Source organism: Aulonocara sp. 'chitande type north' Nkhata Bay, linkage group LG5 (assembly GCF_057382095.1).
Source record: "Aulonocara sp. 'chitande type north' Nkhata Bay isolate Kocher_YH1m ecotype deep benthic linkage group LG5, A_spYH_male_GT1.1, whole genome shotgun sequence".
NCBI classification, from domain to species: domain Eukaryota; kingdom Metazoa; phylum Chordata; class Actinopteri; order Cichliformes; family Cichlidae; genus Aulonocara; species Aulonocara sp. 'chitande type north' Nkhata Bay.
In genome coordinates this window covers 13,246,552-13,269,321 of record NC_141348.1, presented here as the reverse complement: position 1 = coordinate 13,269,321, position 22,770 = coordinate 13,246,552, and the positions used below count along the sequence as shown (strand labels likewise).

Genomic DNA, 22,770 nt, shown 5'->3' with positions numbered 1-22,770 from the left:
GTCGCTATTATCTCCTAAGGTATGCCATTAACAATTGTACAAAAAAAGATGAAAGTATCGTGTGTTTGATCTCACACTGTACATCATCATAGTAAACAATGAGGCTGTATAAGGGACACAGGCCCAATTAGCCATCTCTGCTCTCAGCTGTCAAGTGTTTAAACAGCTTGCTAGGATGATAATAGTAACCTGCATACTTTCATCTGTGCTCCAGACTCATCAGCATGGTAGCACCTTTGCTTAAGCGCTGCACTGCATCTTGGGTAATTACTGCTTCCCAATTACCTCCCAGCTGGTAAATATATATCAAATAAACAAGCAACAACCCGTCAATTAGGAGCGCCGTTTCATAATGGGGGTACAAAATGATGTTTTATGCAGAAACAGAGGAAAGCAGAGAGAAAGGGGTAGCATTCAACATCAAAGTGAACTTGTATCTGTTAACTGCACTTACAGTACATCTGAGCATAGCAGTTTGTGAAATAATTAAATCACACGTGTTTACAACTAGTATGAGACTCTAATTAAAGGTATTTTTAATTACAAACAGGGTGAAAAAATACAGCTTGTGATGGTGCTGTTGACTGAGAATGGACTTAAAAATGAAATGTGGCCTTTTCTTCACAGATGAGTGAAGTGGGACAGTAACATTGTCGAATTCAAAGGCAAGGAGAACAGCTGCAGCAACAGTCTGTCAACAAAATTTGCATTGCTGCTCTTTCCTCATCTCCATTACTCTCTCCTGTCTCTCCTCAAGCCCACGGAGCTGCCGGCTCAGATCTGAGTACTCTGATGGCTTATCACATAGCGAGCAGCAGGCTAAGCCGGAGTGATGCGCCCAAAAGACATGATCAAAGCACACCAACTTTCCACCCAGCAATGATGATGGAAGAGCAGGCTCTGCCATGTTATGTTTCTTATTATGCTTGGACTGGCAAGTGAAAACACAGCAAAGAAGTCAAAGATGAGGCCCTAAAAAAATTTCTCCTGCAACCTCATTTTATATTTTTATTATTTTATTTTTTCATATCCCTACTATACTTACAGAGGCTTAAATAGTAGTCTGTGACATTTTCCTATCAATAAATGTCAGTTTTGCTACTCTTATTCCCACATACCATAGTATTGATCTAATCTACAAGCAAGCCCTGAAAGCTTTTATTTTGAAGTGCTAGAGATCCAGCTTTGGATAGGTTTTAAGATTTACACAGTGCGATTCAAGTAAAGTCTCCTTTTCTTCTGCATGAACAGAGAAATCTGTGCCATAGCATGAAAAGCCACCAAAGATAAAAAGTGAAAATTACAGCGTGGCAACACAAGAATCAAACTCTTCACGAACAGACAAACTACATCGCAGATCTAACCACACGGCTCAACTAGAAAACGGATTCTAGTGAAGTCAGCTTAAAGATACTAAACCACACAAGTTGCCACTGACATATTGAAAACATTTTTTTTTGCCTTTTTTTATTACAATTTTTGGATTATGATTTTTCACATTGTATTGAGTCACGTCTACGTTAGATAAATATCACAATTCCTACACCAGTGAAACAGGCTGACTTTTTAACACCCTGCATCATATGAGCTCTGGAATTACAACACAGCTGACCCTTTTATCTCAACAGTAACCATTAGGGATGCACCCAATCACCTTTTTTTCCATTATACCATGTCCTAATTTAACACCGTTGGTGGTTAGGTGTAAATAAGATGCATTCCTCACTGTGAGAAACAGAGTGGGACTGTATAAGACAACATTGGTCTTGACTCAGACACTGCTTTCCAAACCTGGTAAAATAAAAAGTAACAAATAAATACATCAATTTTACCGACTTTAAAGAGAAAAAAACAAATACAAAGTTTAGAAATCGTATTCATCTTAATCATCGAATTCATTTGCACTAGTTTAATCTCACTTCAGTGTAGGCAGCTGTTATTTACGGTCATGTATAGTAGTGTAGTTTCACCTTTCCTCCACTCAGTCTGAGTGCACTTTATTTTACTGTTCCTCACACACACACACACACACACACGTTTACATGGAGTGGAGAGAGGATACGAATGAAGTGAAAAATATTAAAAGAGCTGGCAACAACACTTAATGTTACCACAAGTGCAGTAAACACAAAACATAAAAACACTGAGAGAGACCAAGAGAAAGAAAGCATCACTGCAGTTTTTCAGTTGACCACAGTTTGCAGGTTATCTTCAAATTTTGGCAAACATAGCCATGAAATCTATTGACATAACTAGCGTGAAAACCCCCCAAACTGCTGAGATTTTCCTGTTAGCTTCTTCGATGCTACTTTAGCTCTCTGCTTGCACCTGATTCACTGCTGCTGATATATGGCATAGTAACTTAGATCATATTGCTGTCATTGATGGTTGAGTCAGGTTTTGACGTCAGGATTTTCCTGATATTCTATCCAAACATTAAATTAGTTCATCTGTGATTACGGTTTTATCTTTTTTTCTGCAGTGACAAGCAAAGCAACAAACGTTAGTGTCTACATCACTTCACACTGTAAGGAAAAAATACTTATCTGCGAGACAAATCACACACAGAGAGAGGCTTCAAACATAAGTCAGTGTCTACATAAACTATGGAAGTTTTAACAGAGTTGAGAACCACTTACAGTTCTGATGTCACAAACTGTCACAAGTGGCTTTAGATTATTCTCAGAGCTGGCTTCACTTCCTGTCCATGTTGTCCTGGAATGACAAACAGAACAGCACGTTATTATCTAGGGGGTCAGTAAACAACCTATATACACTCAAAACACACACATATGTGGTACATCTTTAGGTAGTGTATAAAACAAATACGCTATTATGTTGTTATTACACTGGCAAATATTAATAATAAACATATTTCTATCATAATGTTACACTGATGTTCAGGTCACAGCTTCTGAGTAATGTGTGAGTGAATCTGTGAGCAAAACAAACCGGGATGTTGCAGAAATACGGTTCATTGACACAAAAAAAAGCCTGATTAAATTCAGCCGAAAATGTGAGTTAATCTGTGTGAATGATTATCAATACATTTTGGAGAAAAATCCCTAAAAAATGATATTATCAGCCCAACCGTGCAACATCATAAACACACACACAGACTGGACAGCTGATAGAAACAGGTGCTGAGGTTCAGCCTGGCAGCTGAGCACAGCTTGCAGCATATGCCTGAGCCCCTCATGTCTGGACCAAAATGTTTGTAGCTTACCTGCATCCTTCCCCAAACCTTCTGTGGTGTTGTATTACAGAGGAAATTCTGATTTTTAAGCTACTGCATTGTAGCTCGAGAGAAAAACATGGACTCGTAGGAATAAGAGCACAATTATCATATTAAACTGTTTGGATATTCGTATAAGTCTACCAGCAACAATTCATAACACTGTCTATTCACTTATTTATAACTAGCTAAATTTGGAATATTTTGATTATTTACTAAAAATATATAGATGTGGATGGGTTCCGCTGCACTCCTAAAAACACCAGTGTCCCTTCTCTTAAATTGTTTGTTCCTGTTTGCTTTCTCTTATGTGATTAAAATAAATACATTTTATTTTGAAATCCAATGTAAAAACACCATAGAGGATAAAGTAAATATTCTTATATATTTAAACAGCTCAAGCATAATTTATTTCCCAGCAATAAACAGGCTGTGCTCCAATGTTGCACTGTATTCCTAAAACACAACACCAGTAGTAAATTCATTTTGTAACTCAAGTTAATTGATTGTAATTGCATGCTCTCTCTCCTCCCATGCAGGCGGATGACATTTTTTTGTCAGCATCCCTGCCTTTATTAAGGACAGATGACAGTAGAAGACAGTAATTAATGGCTGCCCAAGTTAATAGCCATCCTGAGCGTTTTGGCAGTCTCCATAGAGACCGAGGAGCTGCGCAGAGCTCACCTGAAGCTGTCCACTCTCTGACCAATCGCCTTTGCTGTCACAGAGAACAGTCTGCCAGGGGCCGCGCCACAGGGGCCGGGACACACTAACCTTTACCCTGGAAATATTGTTCTGCTTTCCTTTGTTATCCATTCATGTAACACGGCATTAATGAGCATGCTACACTCATATTCATATTGCCGGTACTCTTCTCCCCCTTTTGTGTCGTGTGAATCAAACATGCAAAAATCACACGACAAATTCATTTACCAGAAAATTCCCTTTTATTCATCTGTCACTTGTCTTGGTTTGTGGAAGAAAAAAAAAGGTTTCGAGCAACTGGTTTTGAGGGCGTCTTGTAATCTGCAATCAAATGAGGGGTGAAGCAGGCAAATAAATCTGAAGGAAACAATATAGTGAAAGCAGAACCTTATTCCCACACTGGACCCGAAAATAACTCTCCTTATCATTCAGCTGCGAGCTCGGGTGCACAGTCAGTTTACAGCCCCTCTGTACCCAGCACAGGGTATTTCAATGTGTGTTCACAAATACTGAGCCGTCAGATGAAAGAGAGGGCCGCTCCACTCAGGGATGGGAGTCCTCGCACTGAATGCATGAGTGACTGATTACTTTCTTACCAGTTGAACCTCGGCTCTCTACAAAGAAGAGCCTTACCCAAGCCTGAAGAGGCCAAACTAGTAACAAGGGCTTTCTAAATTATACAAAATCACAGATTGGTGTGTTAAGCATCTTGCGTCATTACAATGCATACAGCTGCTCTTCCTCAAATTTCAAGCTATTTTTTTAAAATCCCCCTTGCCAACTCAATTTATTCAGTTTCAGTACGGAGCAGGAAAGTACAGTCTTTCTCATTTGTAGACGGAGGCGTGGGGGACACACTTAGGTCGTTCCCATCAGAAACAGCAGAAGGTTGAACGTCTGTATGTAATAGCCGTGTCAAACAGCAGGCCCTGGAAAAGTTGCAAAGAAAGTTCATCCTGAGTTTTTCCTTTTTTCTTCTTTTTTTTGGGAAACCTGGGTCAGCATTTGCGAAGGTCCATTTCTGCATAAGTGAGCACACAAACCCCAGTGCCTGTTCAAATAGTCTGCAGCTCTCTCTCAGGCAGCTCATGACAACAGCCCAGCAGCAGCACTGTTTGATCTCCAATGTTTTCCTTAATCTGGGTTGTCAAGGTTCGCTTGTTGGAGGCTGTTTACTTTACTTCTCCTACAAAAAAGTGTTTTTTTCCCCTCAGACAATGACTAATCCAAAGACCAAGAAGGAGGGAGCACTGCCAGCAATAGTTGTTAAAGCTGCAGTTTCCCTTTTGTAAAATTTCAGATTTTAGTTGTCAGCTGCAATCTTACTGTATGAAACATTAGGGCAAGACTTTATTTATTTATATTTATTTACTTTAGTTATTAAAAAAAACTATAATAATTTTTGGCACTATTTTAATTCTGCCTAATATTAAAAATTAATACAGTCTGAGTGTATCAGATAATTTGTTTATTAGTTATCCACTGTATTTGTAAATAGTGCTTATTTGCCTGTAAGACCCCTTTTAAAAATACACTTTAAAATAATTTTAAGAAAATGTTTTAACGTGTTTGCAATAGGTGAGCTTAAATGCTACTGTGCTGTACAACATTCCTTTGCACAAATAATAATGTTACTGTCTATTAGTTTAAAAAAAAGTTTAACTACACTATTGCAACAACTTGATCTGCAAATATTAAATTAACAAACAAAACAATCTCCATTTTCCGTACAGTGATCGCAGCTCCAGCCAATTTACATTTATGAAAATGTTCAACTGTAACCCACAGCACATCTTATTCAACACAACCATTGTCTCACATCCTGTGCAAACCACTATAAAAGTTGAAATATATAACGTTTAACACTTTCAAAGCGCTATTTTACGTTACCACAGCCATAATTAGGAATTAACTCCGTAATTCCTTTGTGTTAATGAAACGTTACGAAATGAATATCCGCTTTTACTTGTGTTGGGTACACAGCCTTACCGCTGAGCAGGGAAGCCACACCGAAAGAACACGCTTGAATAACGCAACTGATGGACAGCTAAATAAAAGTAATGATAACTTTCAAAGTTGAGGGCTTGCTACACTTCTGACTTCCTCCGGTCTTTCTGAGTTTGGAGCACAGCTAACACGTGGGGGAAAAGCTCCATCCCTGGTTTCACTCCAAAGAAATCACGGCACTCAAAACTTCCCCTTCACCGTGTAAAGTTTAACAAAAAAAAAAAAACTTTTACAGCGCATCCTTAATATGTAGCGTAGTAATTACGGTCTGTTAGCGGCCATTGCTAAGCAGCACGTTATAAACATGTAGCATTCATTTTGAAAATACTTTTTGGACGAGAGGTGCATTTCCCCCGGGGTCTCACGAGTAGCCTCAACTAAGTTAGAAACCCAACTTTTCCCAAAAAAGAAAAAGAACAAAAAAGCAGAGGGTAAATATAGAGTCGTAAAGATATTCTTGTAAAAGCCGCTCGGTACAGCTGCATTAAAACGGCGCTACCTATCGCCCTACGTTATAATAATACAGGTGTATATTTATTTCGCTATTTGTAACAATTCGGCAAACAGCAAGACAAAACCGAGACAAACTCGGTGCGAGTATCCGAGTGCAGCTGCAGCAGCCGCAGCAGGTATCTAGACACGAAACAGCAAAGCTAACGTTAACATTAGAATAGTAGTGAAACTTACCAGAACGGAAAAAAACGCTTTACAGCAGCTAACAGGGCGCACGCGGAGGGTACCGATTCGCTAGTATGAGATAACGAAGCCGTGCACGCGAGCTTGTGTACCGAGAATGCGTGCAACAACAAATCACACAGTAAACAGTGAATATTACTCCGCCCGGGAGGTGGAGGGGGGGAACTAACTAAGTAACTTAAAAGATAATCTTACCGAGGGCGTCGAAATAAAGCGAAATGTGGAGTTTCACACTCGCTGCCTGCCAGTCTTTCTCGCAGGAAAAGGCACGAGCTCCTTGCTTAATGTTCTTATTAGATTTTAACACGCTGTGAAAAGAAGGAGGAAAAAAAAAGGAAGAATCGCTGATTTGGATGTTGTTGTTTTGATCTTCCAAATCCGTGACGTCATATCCACCTGAGGTAAACAACGTTCATTGCATTGCAGATCCTAACATCATAGTCACAAGTACATTTCAGTAGCACTTAGTAGCACTTAGTAGGTCCTTTCTATGGGGAAATGTAATGATATGCATTAGTTTTAGCTGAAAATGTGACAGGAGAGAGGGGGCTGTCAGAAAAGCTAAAATCTCTAAGCTCACTAATTATAACTGAGGCTGAATGAACTTCTATTATTTCAGAAAAACTCTCCTGTCTTTTTTTAAAATTATTATTTTACTATTATTTTTTCTGATCTATGGTTCATCATAACTCTTCCAAAGCCTCACTTAATAAAAAAGAGATAAATGCTTTGACATACTCATCATACATGTTTTAATCTCCAGCTTTGAGGAATTTTAAGCATTGATGGTGGTGGTGGGCAGTACAGACAGTATAGATAATCAAAGTCCAGGTTCTTTTCAGTATGGGCTGCATATCATTTTCTAACATGTAAGCCAGCTCCTCTGGATGTTTTAAAGGGAATGTCAGCACACCTACATTTCAGCAAAGTTGTTTCACTGTTTGGAGTAACTGTTCTGGTTTAAAAGTTTTGCTCACTCTTACACAAAAGCAATTATACAAATGCAACCACAACTCAAATGCCCTGGAGAAGAGACTGGGAAGGTTTAAGTGTCCAGTTAACGCTGGACACTTAACGCTGAGGGCAGCATTAATGTGCCCTCAGAAAATACTCTGAATTTCTTTGATTCATTCCTCTTTTTTGGCCTTGATCAATATTGGAGAAGCACAGCTCACTTCACTGTAAAGGACATTGCATTTATCATGGCCGCATCAGAGCTGAGCGCTGCTGATGGACCTCTGATGAGAGACTGTTTCTTAGTAGAGAGCGCCACCCTCTGGTAGCACACTGTCATGAGACGAATTACTCTAATATTTCCACTGAACAAACACTCGCATTTTGAGGTTATTGATATTTGACTTCATATAATCAATCCCCCTAACAAAACATGCACAATTTCATATCCACAAGCTTCTCTGATATTCATAATCCATTAATATATGCTTTTTTGTTTTGTTATTTAAGTCTTGGCATAAACTTTGTAAGTTTGAAGCATCCCATTGCACTGGTATTTAAAATAATATAGCATTTAAACCTTTAATATACCATTACTAATGATGATAAAGATTTTTATATATGTTTTTTGCCTGGTAAGTTTTCCTGCGATTCACCAACTGGAGTCTGGTGTCTGTCACTGAGCGTAATACATATACTGCTCACTGACTTGGCACCAAACACTGATTATTCCACACAAATAAAAACACTATGTCATGATCCTAATAATATTTCTGTGTTGCCTGCAGGAGGCTGCTGTCTACAGTTCTGCACCTAAATGTCAGATTTCTTATTTCTTATGTTACTGAGAGACTGTCAGGCGATCTTCTGCCCTGCTGCAGTTACCTCTGACACCATCAGCAGTGCACCAAAAGTCACAGTGAGCTGACATTGTCCCTGTTACTTCATAGTGACAGTAACAAACAGTAAAATACAGCATTACCAACTACTTCCTGTTGTCTCTTGAAATGCTTCACATAAACTAGGTCTGTAAAGGCTTTAAACATTAAAAAAGAAAAACAAACAGGTTTCATTTTTAAAATAAAAGAGTTAAAGAGAGTAAAATAAGATCCCAATTTTGTTTGTGTTTTGTGTTTAGTTTTTTTTAAATAAACTGTATCAGTAAAGTGTACAAGTGCAAGTTATAGAAAAAAGATGATGTTCTAAAAATGCTTTGTTTACAGTGTATGTATTATAGCATGTAGCTCGTGGGTGTTGTATAAATTTACAGCCCTTGAAGGCCAGAGCACAAGACAGCTGTCCTTTGAGCAGTTTATTTCAATTCATTTTAATTCAGTTTCATTGGTATAGAACCAAATCACGGAGGCAGAGACACTACAATGATAGAGAGAAAACCCCAACAATCAGATGACCCCCTATGAGCAAGCAATTGGAAGAATCTCTTTTAAACAGGAAAAAAACAACAGCAGAACTAGGCTCAGGGAAGGGCAACCATCTGCCATGACGGTTGGGGATGAGGGGAAGAAAGCAGGACTAACTACATGATTTATCAAAAAGGAAAGCTTTAAGCCTAATCTTAAAAGCAGAGAGGGTGTCTCCTGAATCCAAACTAGCAGGATTTATGTGTTTAACTATAATGTCGGGACCTTCCTCTAAAACCAAAGTGTTCACAACTGAAGAAATAAAAACAATTAAATGCAGGCAAATGGCCAAAACCAAAGATAAGATTTCACACAAGCGAGCATACGTCTCTGTGGTGCGCTACCTGTTGTAGCCTATAAGCATTCACAGACAGATCAGTCACTGTGGGCCCTAAAATGAAGAGCCTCCTGTGAGCCTACACTGCATTTCAGTTCAAATACTAAACTGTCAGACTCAAACTTTGACACCCAAAACACGCACATCTGGCTTTTGAATGTGTCTGCACTCTCGTTGTGATGCAACTACATGATCACCACAAAATTCCTATAGGAGTTGCACTTTACTCTGAGTTGTATTTTCTGCAGCTTTTCATTTGATTAACATAAGGTTGTAAACATGATTGTCTGGTGTAATTAAAGATAAAAATCCAAATGTCTATAAAGTCTTATGGCGTTAATCTAACACACAATCCCAGCTTTCTATTCCTTCATGGGCTTGATCTGCATGTCAATACTGTATCTATGAGCTCAGCAGAGCCCAGCAGCCATGTGCCTGTGTCGGAATTTATTATCCTGTTTTGTTGGTGTCATGCTGGCGATGTGTCGTGCGGATTAAGGCCCCGACTTGATGGAGTGTAGTTACAAATTAATTGAGGATCACTATCAGTTACGTAACAGCCTCTCTACACATACGCGTGCACACAACAAAGTAATTAGCTTTCTGTTAATTAGGTAATTAAGCAAATGAATAGGAGCTCCTCTTGATTTCAAACGGGAGGGGCAGATGGCTTTCATATGGTGTTTTTCCCCTTGCTGCCGTGGGCTGTAGCACTGAAAGTGTGATGAAAGGAAGAGGACTTGAGGAGGAAGTGTACAGATAATGACCTATAAAGAACTGTTAAATGAATAAAAGGAAGAAGAAGAAGCAGGGGTTAGGTTACCAAAGACTGCCTCTGAAAATATGAATGGCAAGACTGCACAGGCCTTATATGTTTCCAAATTTTGTGAGCCAGAAAGTTAGTAAGATAATGCTCTGTTAAAATGACATATATATACACACACATGACATTACTATATACGGGGTGGGCCATTTATATGGATACACCGTAATAACATGGGAATGGTTGGTGATATTAAATGATATTAAGTAAGACTAAGTGACTGAAAACTAAAACACATCAGGAAACTGTTTACTGAAACCACACATTAAGAGAGACCAATGCTGTTTTCCCCCTGACTTCCCTTTAAAATGCTTCCTCTTTTTGCAAGTGTAAGTCACCGCCTGCTGGTCATTTAAAAGAATGCAGATTTAAGGCACTGCACAGGCTTCAGTTTTAACCATTCATAGTTACGTATCGTCTTGACACATCTTGCCATGTTGTACTTGAACTCTATTTAAATTCTATTTAAACTGTTAAAGCTAACCTAAACAATGTTGCATTTGGAATATACAGCCGTCCTCTTTCAGGGTCACTGGGGTGCTGGAGCCTATCCCAGCTGTCATAGGGCGAGAGGCGCTGCATGGACTGTTGTTCATTTACAGTCCATATTAATTGGAAACATATCACACATCTTTGCCAAACACATGCAATCATGAACCCACAAAAGCTTCCTTTCAGCTCTTTTAATGCCAGTGTGATAACAAAGACATTTGGTGTGACTGTTACCAGAGGAAGTGCTAACAAGCAGTCTTCTTGTCAGTAATTCACATTTTAGCAGGAAAATAACAACACTTATTATACACTCTCCAGTCACTTTCTTAGGTACACTAGTTTAACCGTTTAATGCAAATGTCTAATCAGCCAATCACATGGCGTCAACTCAGTACATTTAACCATGTCGGTACGGTCAAGATCCAAAATGGGGAAGAAAGGTGAGTCGAGTGATTTTGAACAAAGCATGGTTGTTGGTGCCAGACGGGCTGATCCGAGAATTGCTGATTGACTGGCGTTTTCCAGTTTGTGGGTATTTTGATAGGAAGACAACAGTAGGGCAAAATAATCTGTTATAGACCAAGGTATGCAGAAGAATCTCTGATTATATAAAACAGTACCCTAAAACAGATGGGCTGCAGCAGCCGAAGACCAGACCAGGTGACAGTCCTGTCAGGAAGCCTACAGTTTACACAAGCTCAATAAAATTGAACAATAGCAGGTTGGAAAAATATTGCATGATCTGATGAGTCTAAACTTCTGCTGTGACATGTGCATGTTTACAATTTGATGTAAACGGTGTGAGAGCATGGATCCATCCTGCCTTGTATAACTAATTTAGGTTTGTGGTGGTGGTGCAACGGTGAAAGGGATATCTTCTTGGCACACTTTGGGCACCTTAGTACCAACTGAGCATTGTTGCCGACCATGTCCATCCCTTTATGTCCACACTGGGCCAATGGTCAGCTACAAACAACTGTATAAACCATTTCAACTGGCTGCTCATAACAGGCACGATCAGTAGGAAAACAGACAGTATGTAACTTAACTAAATCTAGGAATGGATCTGTGCACGGCCAGGAGCTGCACAGGGGCTATTTACATCATATCTTGGGTATTAGACATGTTCAGAGCCCCAAAATCCTAATTTCACAGTCGCTCGCTCCAGCTTGTTGTACAGTGCTCACTAAAGACCGGAGAAATGTTGCAGTGTTTATTGCCAAAACATTTCATACACATATTTAGACTGAGGGGGTCAGTGAACTTACAAGGAACTTTGCAGCAACTACTTGTGTTGTGAATGAGGTCATTTTAGATGGGTTGAGCCTTTCTGGTCTCTGAGAAAGTTTACTGAAAGCTCCACGAGGTACATTACAAAGATTATATGTGGTAATGATCCTTTGCATCCTTTAGCCTCTTGTGATTTTGAGGCCTGCATCTTATTTCCAAACAGCAACAGCAAGTTGTTCTCTTCAGATTAAACTTTCACATCTAATTAACGCCAGTATTAATGTTACCAGTAGCAAACTTGCTTCATGGAAGCTCTAAAAATTCATGACTGAAAAGCTGAGGTTATCAGTCATATAATCACCACCAGTCAGTATTTAAAATCAGATCTTACGATTACAAGGTGTGTGAGGACCAAAATCAATGCGCTGCCAGAATGAATTAGCACAAAGTGGCTGAGGATATGCAAAAGCTTTTAATACACCGAGACATTCCCCATGAAATAACATTAATTTCCTTTAACGGGCCTGTTATTGATGTTTGTATTGTGCAAAATGAAACGCCGTGATGAGCACTTCATTTTCGGCTCAATTTTATTTACTTTGCCCGGATCGCTGCACAATATGTTTACAAAGGACAAATTCTCCTCTCGTAACCATCAACCCGTCCAAAGTTGAACTATAAAAGTGGTGCTGACATACCAGAAGCGTTTCAGTAACTGAAGCCCTACACTGCAATAAAACCACGGCACGGGAACAGGGTTAGTGAAGGAAACCGATTTGAGACGCAGAAAAAAAGGTTTGTGACAAAAAATTAAAAATACAAATAAAAATGTATGACTGGGACAGAATTATGACCTACAGTATAAGTAATTTTTTTTCATCGATGTCGTGACAACTGAAACTTGTCATATCTGCTGGTTTTTTTGCTTAATCATATTTTTTCCTTTTACAAACATTGCTAAATCTGGGAAAAGCAGGACCTTCAGTAACATTCTTCTAAGCCAATAATCCAGCCCCCTTTCCCTCTGTGTGTGTGTGTGTGTGTTTTAATGGACACAGTCCAAGTAAGCAAACTACTAGATTTATTGGTAGGAGAAACAAGTAGAGACAAACACCAAAGAGCCGAGCACAAAAATGTGCCACGTATCTCCCCCAAACAATCTATGTCTCCGTTTAAGAGAGCGGGGCGGGGGTGGGGTCTTTCAACGTGCATATTGAAAGAAATGTCCAACAGGGTGTGGAGAGGAGCGTTGTTAGAGGCACCTTACAGGATAACGCTGTTAAAAAAAAAAAAAGAAAAGATAAAATCACAAGCCAAATATGCAGGCTCTGAATGTCACATCTGTGCTATATGACAGCTTTATAACTAGATAACATCATAATGGGAACTGGCAGCTATGTGCAATATCTTTGAAATGTTACCCTGATTTCAGTTTGATGTACACTTGATGAAGATTCAAGAAACCAATTGGGACATCCACCTCCATCCAAGTGGCAAATGTCCAGCTGAATACAAACGACACCTTCACCATTAAGATACAAGCTCCTTAAATGGCAGGAAAGTGCTTTGGCACCGAAAAAGCAGACTTGATTAAAACACGACATGAATGCATACGTCTAACATACACAACAGCTGAAACTAGCTAGGTTAAGTAGCTGCTACCTCTACCAGGAATAAAATTGCGAGGTCCACAGTCTGTGCACATGACGGGACCATGGTGGCAGTGCAGTTCATGTAGCAGGAAAGGCAAAAAAATCGACGTGAAGTAACGAACTCGGGGTGAGATTTACGCTGGATAAACATTCTCTCGAGAGTTTCGAGCTGTTAGGACCCACATTTAAATGAAACAAGGCATCAGTCATTAAAAGTTATAAAAATAGATTAATAACATTTCCTTGTTGAGAGCAAAATAATATCCTCGATTAGGTTGTGGACAGCGCCTTCACGCCAAGGCAGGAACAGAGTTCAGGTAAAAAAATTTTAAAAAATTAAAAAAAAGGGGGGTGGGGCGGCAGTAGAATCTAATGTCTTGAGCGTCCTCCCTCAAAGGCATGATGCTCCATGTGAGCTGAAAGACACACAAATTTAGATCACTACACACGCAGGAAACAGAACTCAGCTACAACTTATACACTGTCACTTAAATAGTGGAGCTCATTACATTTTTGGCTACAAATATGTAACAGGCAGAGACAAAAAGAGCCCATCTCAATGTGTTATGTGAAGCAAGTAAGAAGGCATATGGGGGGAATTTGCTGCCTGATCAGCCTACAGCCATGCACCCTTCTTAAATCATTCTGTGACATGCTTACATGTTCTGGTTAGGTCCTTCAAGTATGCACAGTTTACTCTTATTCTCTCATCTACCTCATACCATAAAGAGAGTACCTGCTTCCCTCTTTAAACCTTTAGCGTGAATTCAAAAGTACAAGTGAAACAAAAAACAGGCATACTTACACTTATAAAAAACAGCTTTAAAAGATATGTACGGGAGCAGCTCATAAACTTTCCCCAAGATATTTGCTTCATTAGCGAGAGATGCATCGCTATTCCACACCTGTACAACATCTTCCCGATCCCGGACGCTAACGCTGACGCCAACCACCTCATCATCTGTCAAAAAGAGAAGCGATGTTAACAGTAAATCCACTTATGCGATTTACTTTTTTTTTTTTTTTTTTTTAAGAACTAAACAAACCTGAGGCGCAGTAATCTGCAAACTGCTCTCCAATAGTAGCGAGTAACAATTCTTTCCAAACTGCAGACTGAAACAGGAAAAAGGCAGAAAAGCTCATGAATGATTCAGATTTGTTTACATGATGGCAGCAGATAATCAGAGGGCGGCACATACAGTGTTTTCTTTTGGTATTTTCATCTTCCATACGCCTCCCTTTGCATTACTCTCTTCTTCCCTGTTGTGTAAAAGATTAAAACACGTTACTGTGCAGCCTATTAAATAACAGGGCTTTTTAAAATCAAGATCAGGGAGTATTATACAGCAGCTGCTGCATGAGAGATTTTTCATTTGCTCATCTCTACACACCCGTGAATACTGGAATATTGACAGTTACAGACTCACCACAGCGGCCTCCGCTCTCCGCGCATTAAGTGATAGCTACATCTCAAAGGCAGGGCTGTGACTGGAGGGATGTTGTTGTATACACTCCAGAACATCTGCAAACAGAGAGAAGCAGCTCAATAATGGCTGCTCTTGTATTGGAGTTTTGTGGCTGGCACAGAAATGGACATTTGATCATGATATACATGGAAGGACTTTTTAATGTCAGTGTTCTCTGCTAGACAAGCTAAGTCGTATTTAAATTGAAACTGGCTTTAAACAAAGTATCTAATACAAAATTTATTCACTACAGCTATCAGCAGAATGATGAAACAACTGTTATGACCTAATGTCCAAAACATCTCTGTCGATTTAAAGCATTAGTAGCATTTTACATTTTCGTGCATCTAAAAAGAGGACTGGTTACAGAAAGGGAAACCAGTGAGTCCAGTAGGTTCCAGTGTAGATCTGGGAGGAAAGCGGAGGCAGGGCCTTGGAGAGCCACGTGCCTACATGCCAATGACTGGATGGCACAGTTGTGTGGTGGTCAGCAGTGTCGCATCAAAGCAACAAGATCCTGGGTTTAAATCCACCAGCACGCTGAGATCTGTGGAGTCTCCCTGTTCTCTCTGTGCTAGTGCGGGTAGCCCCACAGTTTATGCACATGCATATTGTTGGTGATTTGAATTTGGCCTTAGACTTAATGTGAGCATGAATTGTCATCCTTCTCAGTCCGTCTGTGGCCTGTCCAGGGTGCGCTCATTGTGTAACAGCTGGGATGGGCTCCTCCCCCTGTGCAACTTTGAATTTGATAAGTGGAAGGAATTGGATGGATGGTGCATCTATGTTTTGTATTATATAGATATCAGCTGGATTCAGAAACAGACGTGAATTGCAATAGTAACTTCTATCATAAGACGGTGTAGTGAGTCAGTGTGGCTTTCAGTGCATCCGCAGGCCAACGTGAAACACGAGAAACGGGTAAAATGTCAGTGGGACACCAAACAATGTCTGCACCTGGAAGGCAACCCATATCATGACAAGTACAAACTCCCAGAGGGGGAAGAAAAAAAACAAAACAAAAAAGTTGTAGCAGACTCCCACTGCTGGCGACAGCTCTTGGAGAGTAAAACAATAAAATGCTGTCATGTTACGCTTTATTAATGTAAGGCTATGCACTTGCTGTTAAGCTAATGGTGTGGTACAAATATACAGAATATGTGCGTAGTTGTAGGTAGCTGCTTGATACATCTTTGCAAACAAAAAGAAAGATCCCACTTTCAGCATCAAGTGATTAATACATGCGGCTTACAGCGGGATTATACTTCCATATTAAATCTGTGCTGTAGGGTTGTTGTAACTGCAAACCCTTCTGAAACCATTTACCACAACTTATGTGTAGCCTAATATGCACCTCCATAGAAATGTAACTGCATGCTACATCAATGCAGTGCGCAATGCCTGCGATTGGTGCAGCTGACTTCTCTCTTGCATTTCTAGCTACTTTGTTTTTTGGCACAATTTTTATGATTAACTAGAAGCAAATTATCAACTCACGACTAATATTTTGGAGGGAAAGCTGCAGAGCAACCAAGACACACCACACATGGGTATAAATGCTAGCACCAGTGTCAGCACCTGGCACCGGCTCTACACCGATTGAAACATCCCTGGTTCAAGAATCAGAGGAGACACGAACCCGGCCTCAGAGGCTCACAAGTTAGTGTACTCCTAGAACTGGTCTGAAGCCTGGATACATACATCCGGTGTCAAATCAAACATCCATCTGCTGTAGGGACCCCAGCACAAAGTACCTCAGCGTAAAAGCCACAAAGCTGAGTCACAGTGAAGTGTGCTCACATACAGGGATAAATGATTTAGCAGGCATAAATGGAGTGAACATAAATGGACGGTTGCCAGCTGAACAGCAAATCTGTTTTAAGTAACTACGTTTGCTTTTATTGTCCATTTGTTCTCTTTTTTATTTTTCCAATAAGACCGACTTAAATCAGAAAAAGGTTGTAGCTTTTCATTAATTAAAAAAAAGGACTGCACCACCTAAAAATCGTAACAAAGGTTGCATTTTATATACTAAAGGTTTCTAAGAAAACCCTGGCCCCTGGTGGTGGAAACTTAAATTTAGCTACCTTTGATTAAAATGAAAAGTGTAAATGCTTAAATATGGTGAGCTGATTTCTTTATAGGCATGTCATTGATAAGAAATACAATAAGAGTCAGGTAAGCTGGTACTTTGTGCTTGACAAGGTTCAAAAAGGGGTGACAACGGATTTGTAAAAGTCACATTGGGAACGCTTCCAATTTAGCAAAGAGCCTAAAACATGGCCATCCAGATCTGTTCAAAGAATCCAAGCTGAAGGAGTTTCAGCTCATATTAACAGCATACAGAGTGTTATTGTCATCCTTCTCGCGTCATCCCAAAATACTCTTTACCATTTTGTTTCAAACAGCAGACACTGTTATTGTGAAATCAACTTCAGACCAAAGGTTAAATGCTAGCAATGTCTAATGTTATATAAATGCTTAAGCTAATGGAATGACATTAACAGTTAAACCTCATATTAGTGTCATGTCAATAAAATATAATACTACCATCATTATTACAGTTGTTATCATCATCATCATCATTCATACATTACTTTCCCCCCATTTTTCTTTAGTGTGGTATTAAATTGTGTTCAATAAACAAACACATTGGTATCAACTACTACATTTCTGGTATAGTGACATCCCCATTTCTTTCTTTATATATTTTTTTTCTTAAACTAAAAAATACCTTTCTGCAGTGCTACAAAAACAATTTCTTGCTCTCTTTTTTTAATGACTTCACTGTAATTTACAGTTTATCATTTTAGCCATTATACATGGAGCTGCATGATTTCAATATTGATGTTTTGAATGTGTGGACAGAAGAGAAAAAGAAAGAAAGCTCAGAAAATGTGATTCTGGTAACAAATCTAAAATAATTCCAAAAAGTTGGGACGCCAAGTCCTCAGATCTCCCTAAAATGAGACATTTTACAGTTTCATGAAAAATATTAGCTCATTTTTAATTTGATGGCAGCAACAGATCTCAAAGAATATGTAACCAGGGTAATAAAAGTAATTACAAAGTAACTGGTGCTAAAAAGGAACAGCTGGAGGAACATTTTGCAACAGTAACATGACACGACTCTTCAACAGCCGCCCCACCTTCTATCACAGTGATACCTGAAGCAATTACAGATGACAGCGTGTACTAGACCATCATTATTTCAAGGCCTTAGTGACACTATTTTTCAGCTTTAATTAATATTTGATAAAATATACACAAACACATGAATGCACCAAATTTGCCTCATCCAGGAGAAGCCATCTTATTTTATTTACATTACTGTATTTGTGATACTTTATTTTGGCATTTCAAAAGAAATATGATTTTAATATGACATGAAGATACAATGAAACAGTTTATTTTTGGCAGATGTACGCAGTTAAACTATTAAGAACGTTACGATTTCTACAATGGAAACCAATGAAATCATTTTAAAAGACCTGTTTGTTTCCCTTGTGGATATTTGTTATTGTTCATTAATAAGACAAAGACATAAATTTCTTCTGATTACTCCTAACAGATGGAATAATTGATAGAAAACTTGATTACTAAAATAACCAATAGCCGCAGTCCTAATCCAGTCCTTTCACCAACCCAAAATATTTGATAAATAATAAAATGAAAAATGTAGAACGGGACAAAACCCTCTCCCAACACTTGCTAAAGGAAAAGTGGATGCTACACAGTGGTAAACATGACACTGTCGCACCTTATTCTGAGACACGTGGCAGCCATTCAACTTAAACCTAGATACCTTTAAAAACAAAACAAAACAAAAACAAAAACAACAACACATAAAATTGTAAATTTTCTCAGTTTAAACATTTGACATGTTTTCTATGGTGTCTTGTGAATAAAATGGGGGTTTATGAGATTTACAGTTTATGGCAATCTGCTTTTATTTGCATTTTCCACAGCTTGTGGGGGGACTTTGAGGAATAAATTAGGTCTTAGTTTGACAAGCAATTCCAATTGGATTTCTACAGACATGTTTCAGTCCACCTGCTCTGCCTGCCCAAATTGGGTTTCAAAGTGCCTTTCAAGTCCCTCACTATGCAAAGCACAGCGGCAGATCCAGAGTGACAGACATATTTAGCAGAATCCACGTTGCTACCAACAGAGCCCTGTGGAGGACAACATAGAGGGCAACAGTCTGCAGACAGAAACTGAAATAAATTTATCTGCTGCCACTTTTGGAAGTGGCTTCTAAAGAGGCAAAGCTGGAGGAACCAACCGGAACAAGACAATTTATCAGGCTGTTTCACCAGCATAGCTACATGGACACCAATGCCAACACTGGAACGGCAAATTATGCAGACAGGTTTGTGACGTCTGGCTTTACATTTTGATCTGATCACTTGCAAATATGGAAAAGGCACACTGATTGCAATTCATATAATTCTTCCTCTTTAAATGGGTGGGCTGCCCAGGCATTCTAATATCTGCTATGTATTTGGAGGCTTACTGGCCAGGTTGTTGCTGCGGTAAGACCAGCTTTTTAGCTCTGGAGGTCCAGTGAGCTGCAGGGTTACCAGCCACAGCTTGTAGATGGTGAACAACTGATTCATGTGACACAAAGCCAAACAAACTAACTTGAGTTGCGACTTCATGACTCCTCGTGGTGAACGACAGAGGGACAAGCACACGCTAACAAACTTGCAGTGAAGACAAAACTCAATAGGAAAAATGAGACAACAGCGCAGCAATAATCATAATAATTATATTAATACTGGCAGACACTGATAACACTAATGTGGTAAAAATAGAATCCTTGCTCTCAGTTTAATTTTTTTTTTAATGTGTCAACTTTTCCATCTTCAGTTACACAGAGATCTCATTGTGTCACAGATTGCCTTGCACTGCGTTGCAGAAGTGCTGTTCTGTGGTATCATCGTTAGCACGAGCAACGTAATGCTTTTGTGTATCGCGAGTGTCTCTGTGATTTCAAACAATAAAACTAAACAGTCCGTCCTAAAAATCTAATTTAAGAAACAAATCTGATTCACCCGAACAAAGCTTCACACCACTGCAGCTGTAATTAATGGCAACGCATTCTGCACGCTGCTTGAATTTCCACACACAAAACTCCAGAATGAGCCCAGCTGTATCACACTTTGTTGCTTTTTCCAGCTGCTTGATTCAAACTCCATTGAACTATACAATCGTAAAGCCTGATTTAGACTTCTGCGGGGAATCTTTGTAGAGCCTTCGATGTCATCTACACAAGCTGCCCCATTCCAATGGTCTCAGCAGCCTCCCTCTGGAAATTTGCAGACATTTATGAGTGCTTATATTGACACTATGATTATTATTCTTTATACTAAGACAATGACTGTTACTTCTCTTACTGAAAAACTGCAGCAAAAAAGTTGCCAGAAATTTAAAAAGGCAACCCACAGCCTTGATCAGGCCAACAGTGGCTGTGGGCTGCGCTGATGTGTATCTTCTATAAGGAGGTACATGTCAGGTTATGCTGTAGGGTTTCAGATGGGTTTGCAGTTATGACTTAAGGCGTAGATTCTTTACTTAAGTGTAAATCATCAATAAGCCTCATACAATAAGTTTAAGAGCACGTTGCACGCTGATATTCCTGATAAAAATAACACAGCGTCTTCTCTTCATTTACAAAAGAAGCCTTCAGAGCATCATATCAAAGCACTGTAACCGACACGAGCATGAGCAGTAGCTACCGTCAGTCACATTAGTGATATTAATAAACAATAAGTTTGCACATACAAGTAAAAAGAAAAAAAAAACTTTAGTATAACACAGACGGCTGAAATGCACTTCATAAAAGCTGTCAGTTAACTTTGCACTGCACTTCTAATGTTTTGCACCCACCGTGGCTCTGACCTGCTCGCTCCCTTACATCACAGAAACTCTTCTCAAATGGCTCTGACTCTTAGCCGAGTCACGCACTTGATCTCTTTGCTCCTAAGATGAAAAAACTCTTTAAGCTGGCGCCAGATCTCACCTGAACAGTTTGCACTGTGTAGATCTTCTTCAAGTTGGACTCACATTCTGCTGCTGTGGTGCCGGGCAGTGACCTGCAGGAACACAGGAAACGACTTAATGTCACACCAAAAACAATGCAGTGCGTTTAACAGGGAAATAATGGTAATATTTAAAAAGCTGACACCAGATATGCTTGATGCAGCCGCTGTTATTATAAAGTACTGCTGAATAAGTTTCACTTGCTTGACTTTATAGACAGACGAAGACTGAGTAACATGTTACAGAGCTTTGTTAGAAAAAGAACATAAAAAAAGGATAAATGAAAACCAAAACAAAAACCGCTAAAATATACGTTGATAACATACAAACGTATATTTTAGCAGGTAACTATTGTATGTGTGTATTGTTTCTATAATCTGGGTGTTTTTCAGTCCTCATTTTTTTATATAAAACTCCTGCCAGCAAATACATAAGCTAAAAGTGTTATTATTAAAATAAATAAATCAACAATAACCAGCAGAGTATCCATGATAAACATGGGATATTCCCATGACCTCATAAAAAAGAAGCCATGCGATGTTTAGGGCTGCATTTAATGACGGCTTAGGACGAAACTGCACCGAGCAAGGGTTCCTATGTAGCAAAGCCTTGCAATAAAAGACGCAGATTAGCTGCACTTAGCCGTTTGTGAAAACAACGAGAGATGAGCCTGGGCTCTTTAAAGGCGTCGAGGTTTTAAAGAAAAGTGCAACAACTATCAGTTTCACCCCAAACCCTCCCTTCTGCGCTCCCCCCTGCTGAGAGAAGCTAATCAAAGTAACTTCTGCTGCACGTCTGAATGGCTAAAACCTGTCAAGGCGAACTTGTCCTGCGGACTGTGAGTGACTGTCAGGACCCGGGAACACAACAAGGTCGCGTTAGATGCGAACACTTCTCCCGCTATATTTTGCTGCGGGAGGCCTCCGGGAAAGCTGTGGCCTTACAATGATACCCCTCTCCCCACCACCGCTCTTCATCTTTTTTTCTCTTTTCTTTCTTTCTTTGTGCTCGTGCCGGGCTCAAAGCTCAAAGACAACGCGGAAGGAGACGCAGTAATATCACTACCTGTCCAGCCAAAACGTCCAAGGCGAGTGCAGAGGCAGCGTCGCCGTGTCTTCTTCTCGGTGTTTCTTTGTGATGTTTTCCAACTCTTTCTCGTCGATGTCTATGTTGTTTTCGGAGGAAACCGTCTGGCCGCTCAGGGCGCCGCGGTCCATCTGGACGTCCGTCTGACCCGCAGGAACCGCCATTTCACCAGGCTCGGAACTAAAGTCGTACGTTATCCCTGTATGAAAGGACTTGATAAAAACACCCGGTTCGCCTTTATCTGCACTTACAGAAACACACTACCGCTTTTCCGCCCACCGACTGCTGACGTCTCTGCGTCACTGGGCAGAAACGTCGCCGTTGGTCCACCCAGGAGATGAGGGGAAAAAAGGATGAGAGCTCACTCGGCATCATTTTCGGGTGGCCCAAATATCTAAATAGCAGTCACGGAAGTACAAGGGACATATTAATAATCTAATATTAGTTTGCATCACAAGGGGCAAAATATATTTTTGCGATAATTGTAGAACAGGGACAATTACAATTTTTGTCTACAGGGGACATGGCTATGCTCAGTACATGTATTAAACCTACCTGTTATGATCATTTGAAGTGGGTTGATCAATCAAATACCGATGCTGGCATTCAGGGGCGGATCTA

At 39.7% G+C, this 22,770-nt stretch overlaps 2 protein-coding genes across 12 annotated transcripts in view; both read right to left on the bottom strand.

Annotated features, from left to right (window-relative positions):
* Positions 1–6,973, bottom strand: part of foxp1b (forkhead box P1b) — a 154,956-nt gene extending 147,983 nt beyond the window's left edge. For 6 of the 10 annotated variants that reach the window (XM_086291392.1, XM_086291389.1, XM_086291397.1 and 3 more), the window contains exons 1-2: positions 6,635–6,773; positions 2,640–2,715 (exon numbers count right to left, since the gene is read on the bottom strand). The gene's annotated coding sequence lies outside the window, so the exon portion shown is untranslated. Of the gene's footprint in view, positions 1–2,639; positions 2,716–5,929; positions 6,349–6,634; positions 6,775–6,838 lie in introns of those variants that run through there. The other 4 variants (XM_086291390.1, XM_086291394.1, XM_086291401.1 and 1 more) reach the window with 3 other exon arrangements.
* Positions 6,974–12,963: 5,990 nt separating this feature from the next.
* Positions 12,964–22,448, bottom strand: LOC147329947 (eukaryotic translation initiation factor 4E type 3-like). Of its 2 annotated transcripts, XR_015129052.1 has the most exons (8): positions 22,129–22,448; positions 21,044–21,116; positions 14,980–15,074; positions 14,752–14,812; positions 14,599–14,665; positions 14,358–14,513; positions 13,322–13,968; positions 12,964–13,176 (listed from the first exon to the last, which is right to left on the bottom strand). XR_015129052.1 is itself a non-coding variant. In XM_086291387.1 (7 exons), the coding sequence occupies exons 1-7, from the start codon at positions 22,311–22,313 to the stop codon at positions 13,922–13,924; spliced, it is 684 nt and encodes a 227-aa protein (XP_086147513.1). In that variant the 5' UTR covers positions 22,314–22,448; the 3' UTR covers positions 12,964–13,921. The 2 variants fall into 2 exon arrangements, 1 of the variants encoding a protein (XP_086147513.1); XM_086291387.1 differs by having other exon boundaries at positions 12,964–13,968.
* Between the last annotated feature and the right edge of the window lie 322 nt (positions 22,449–22,770).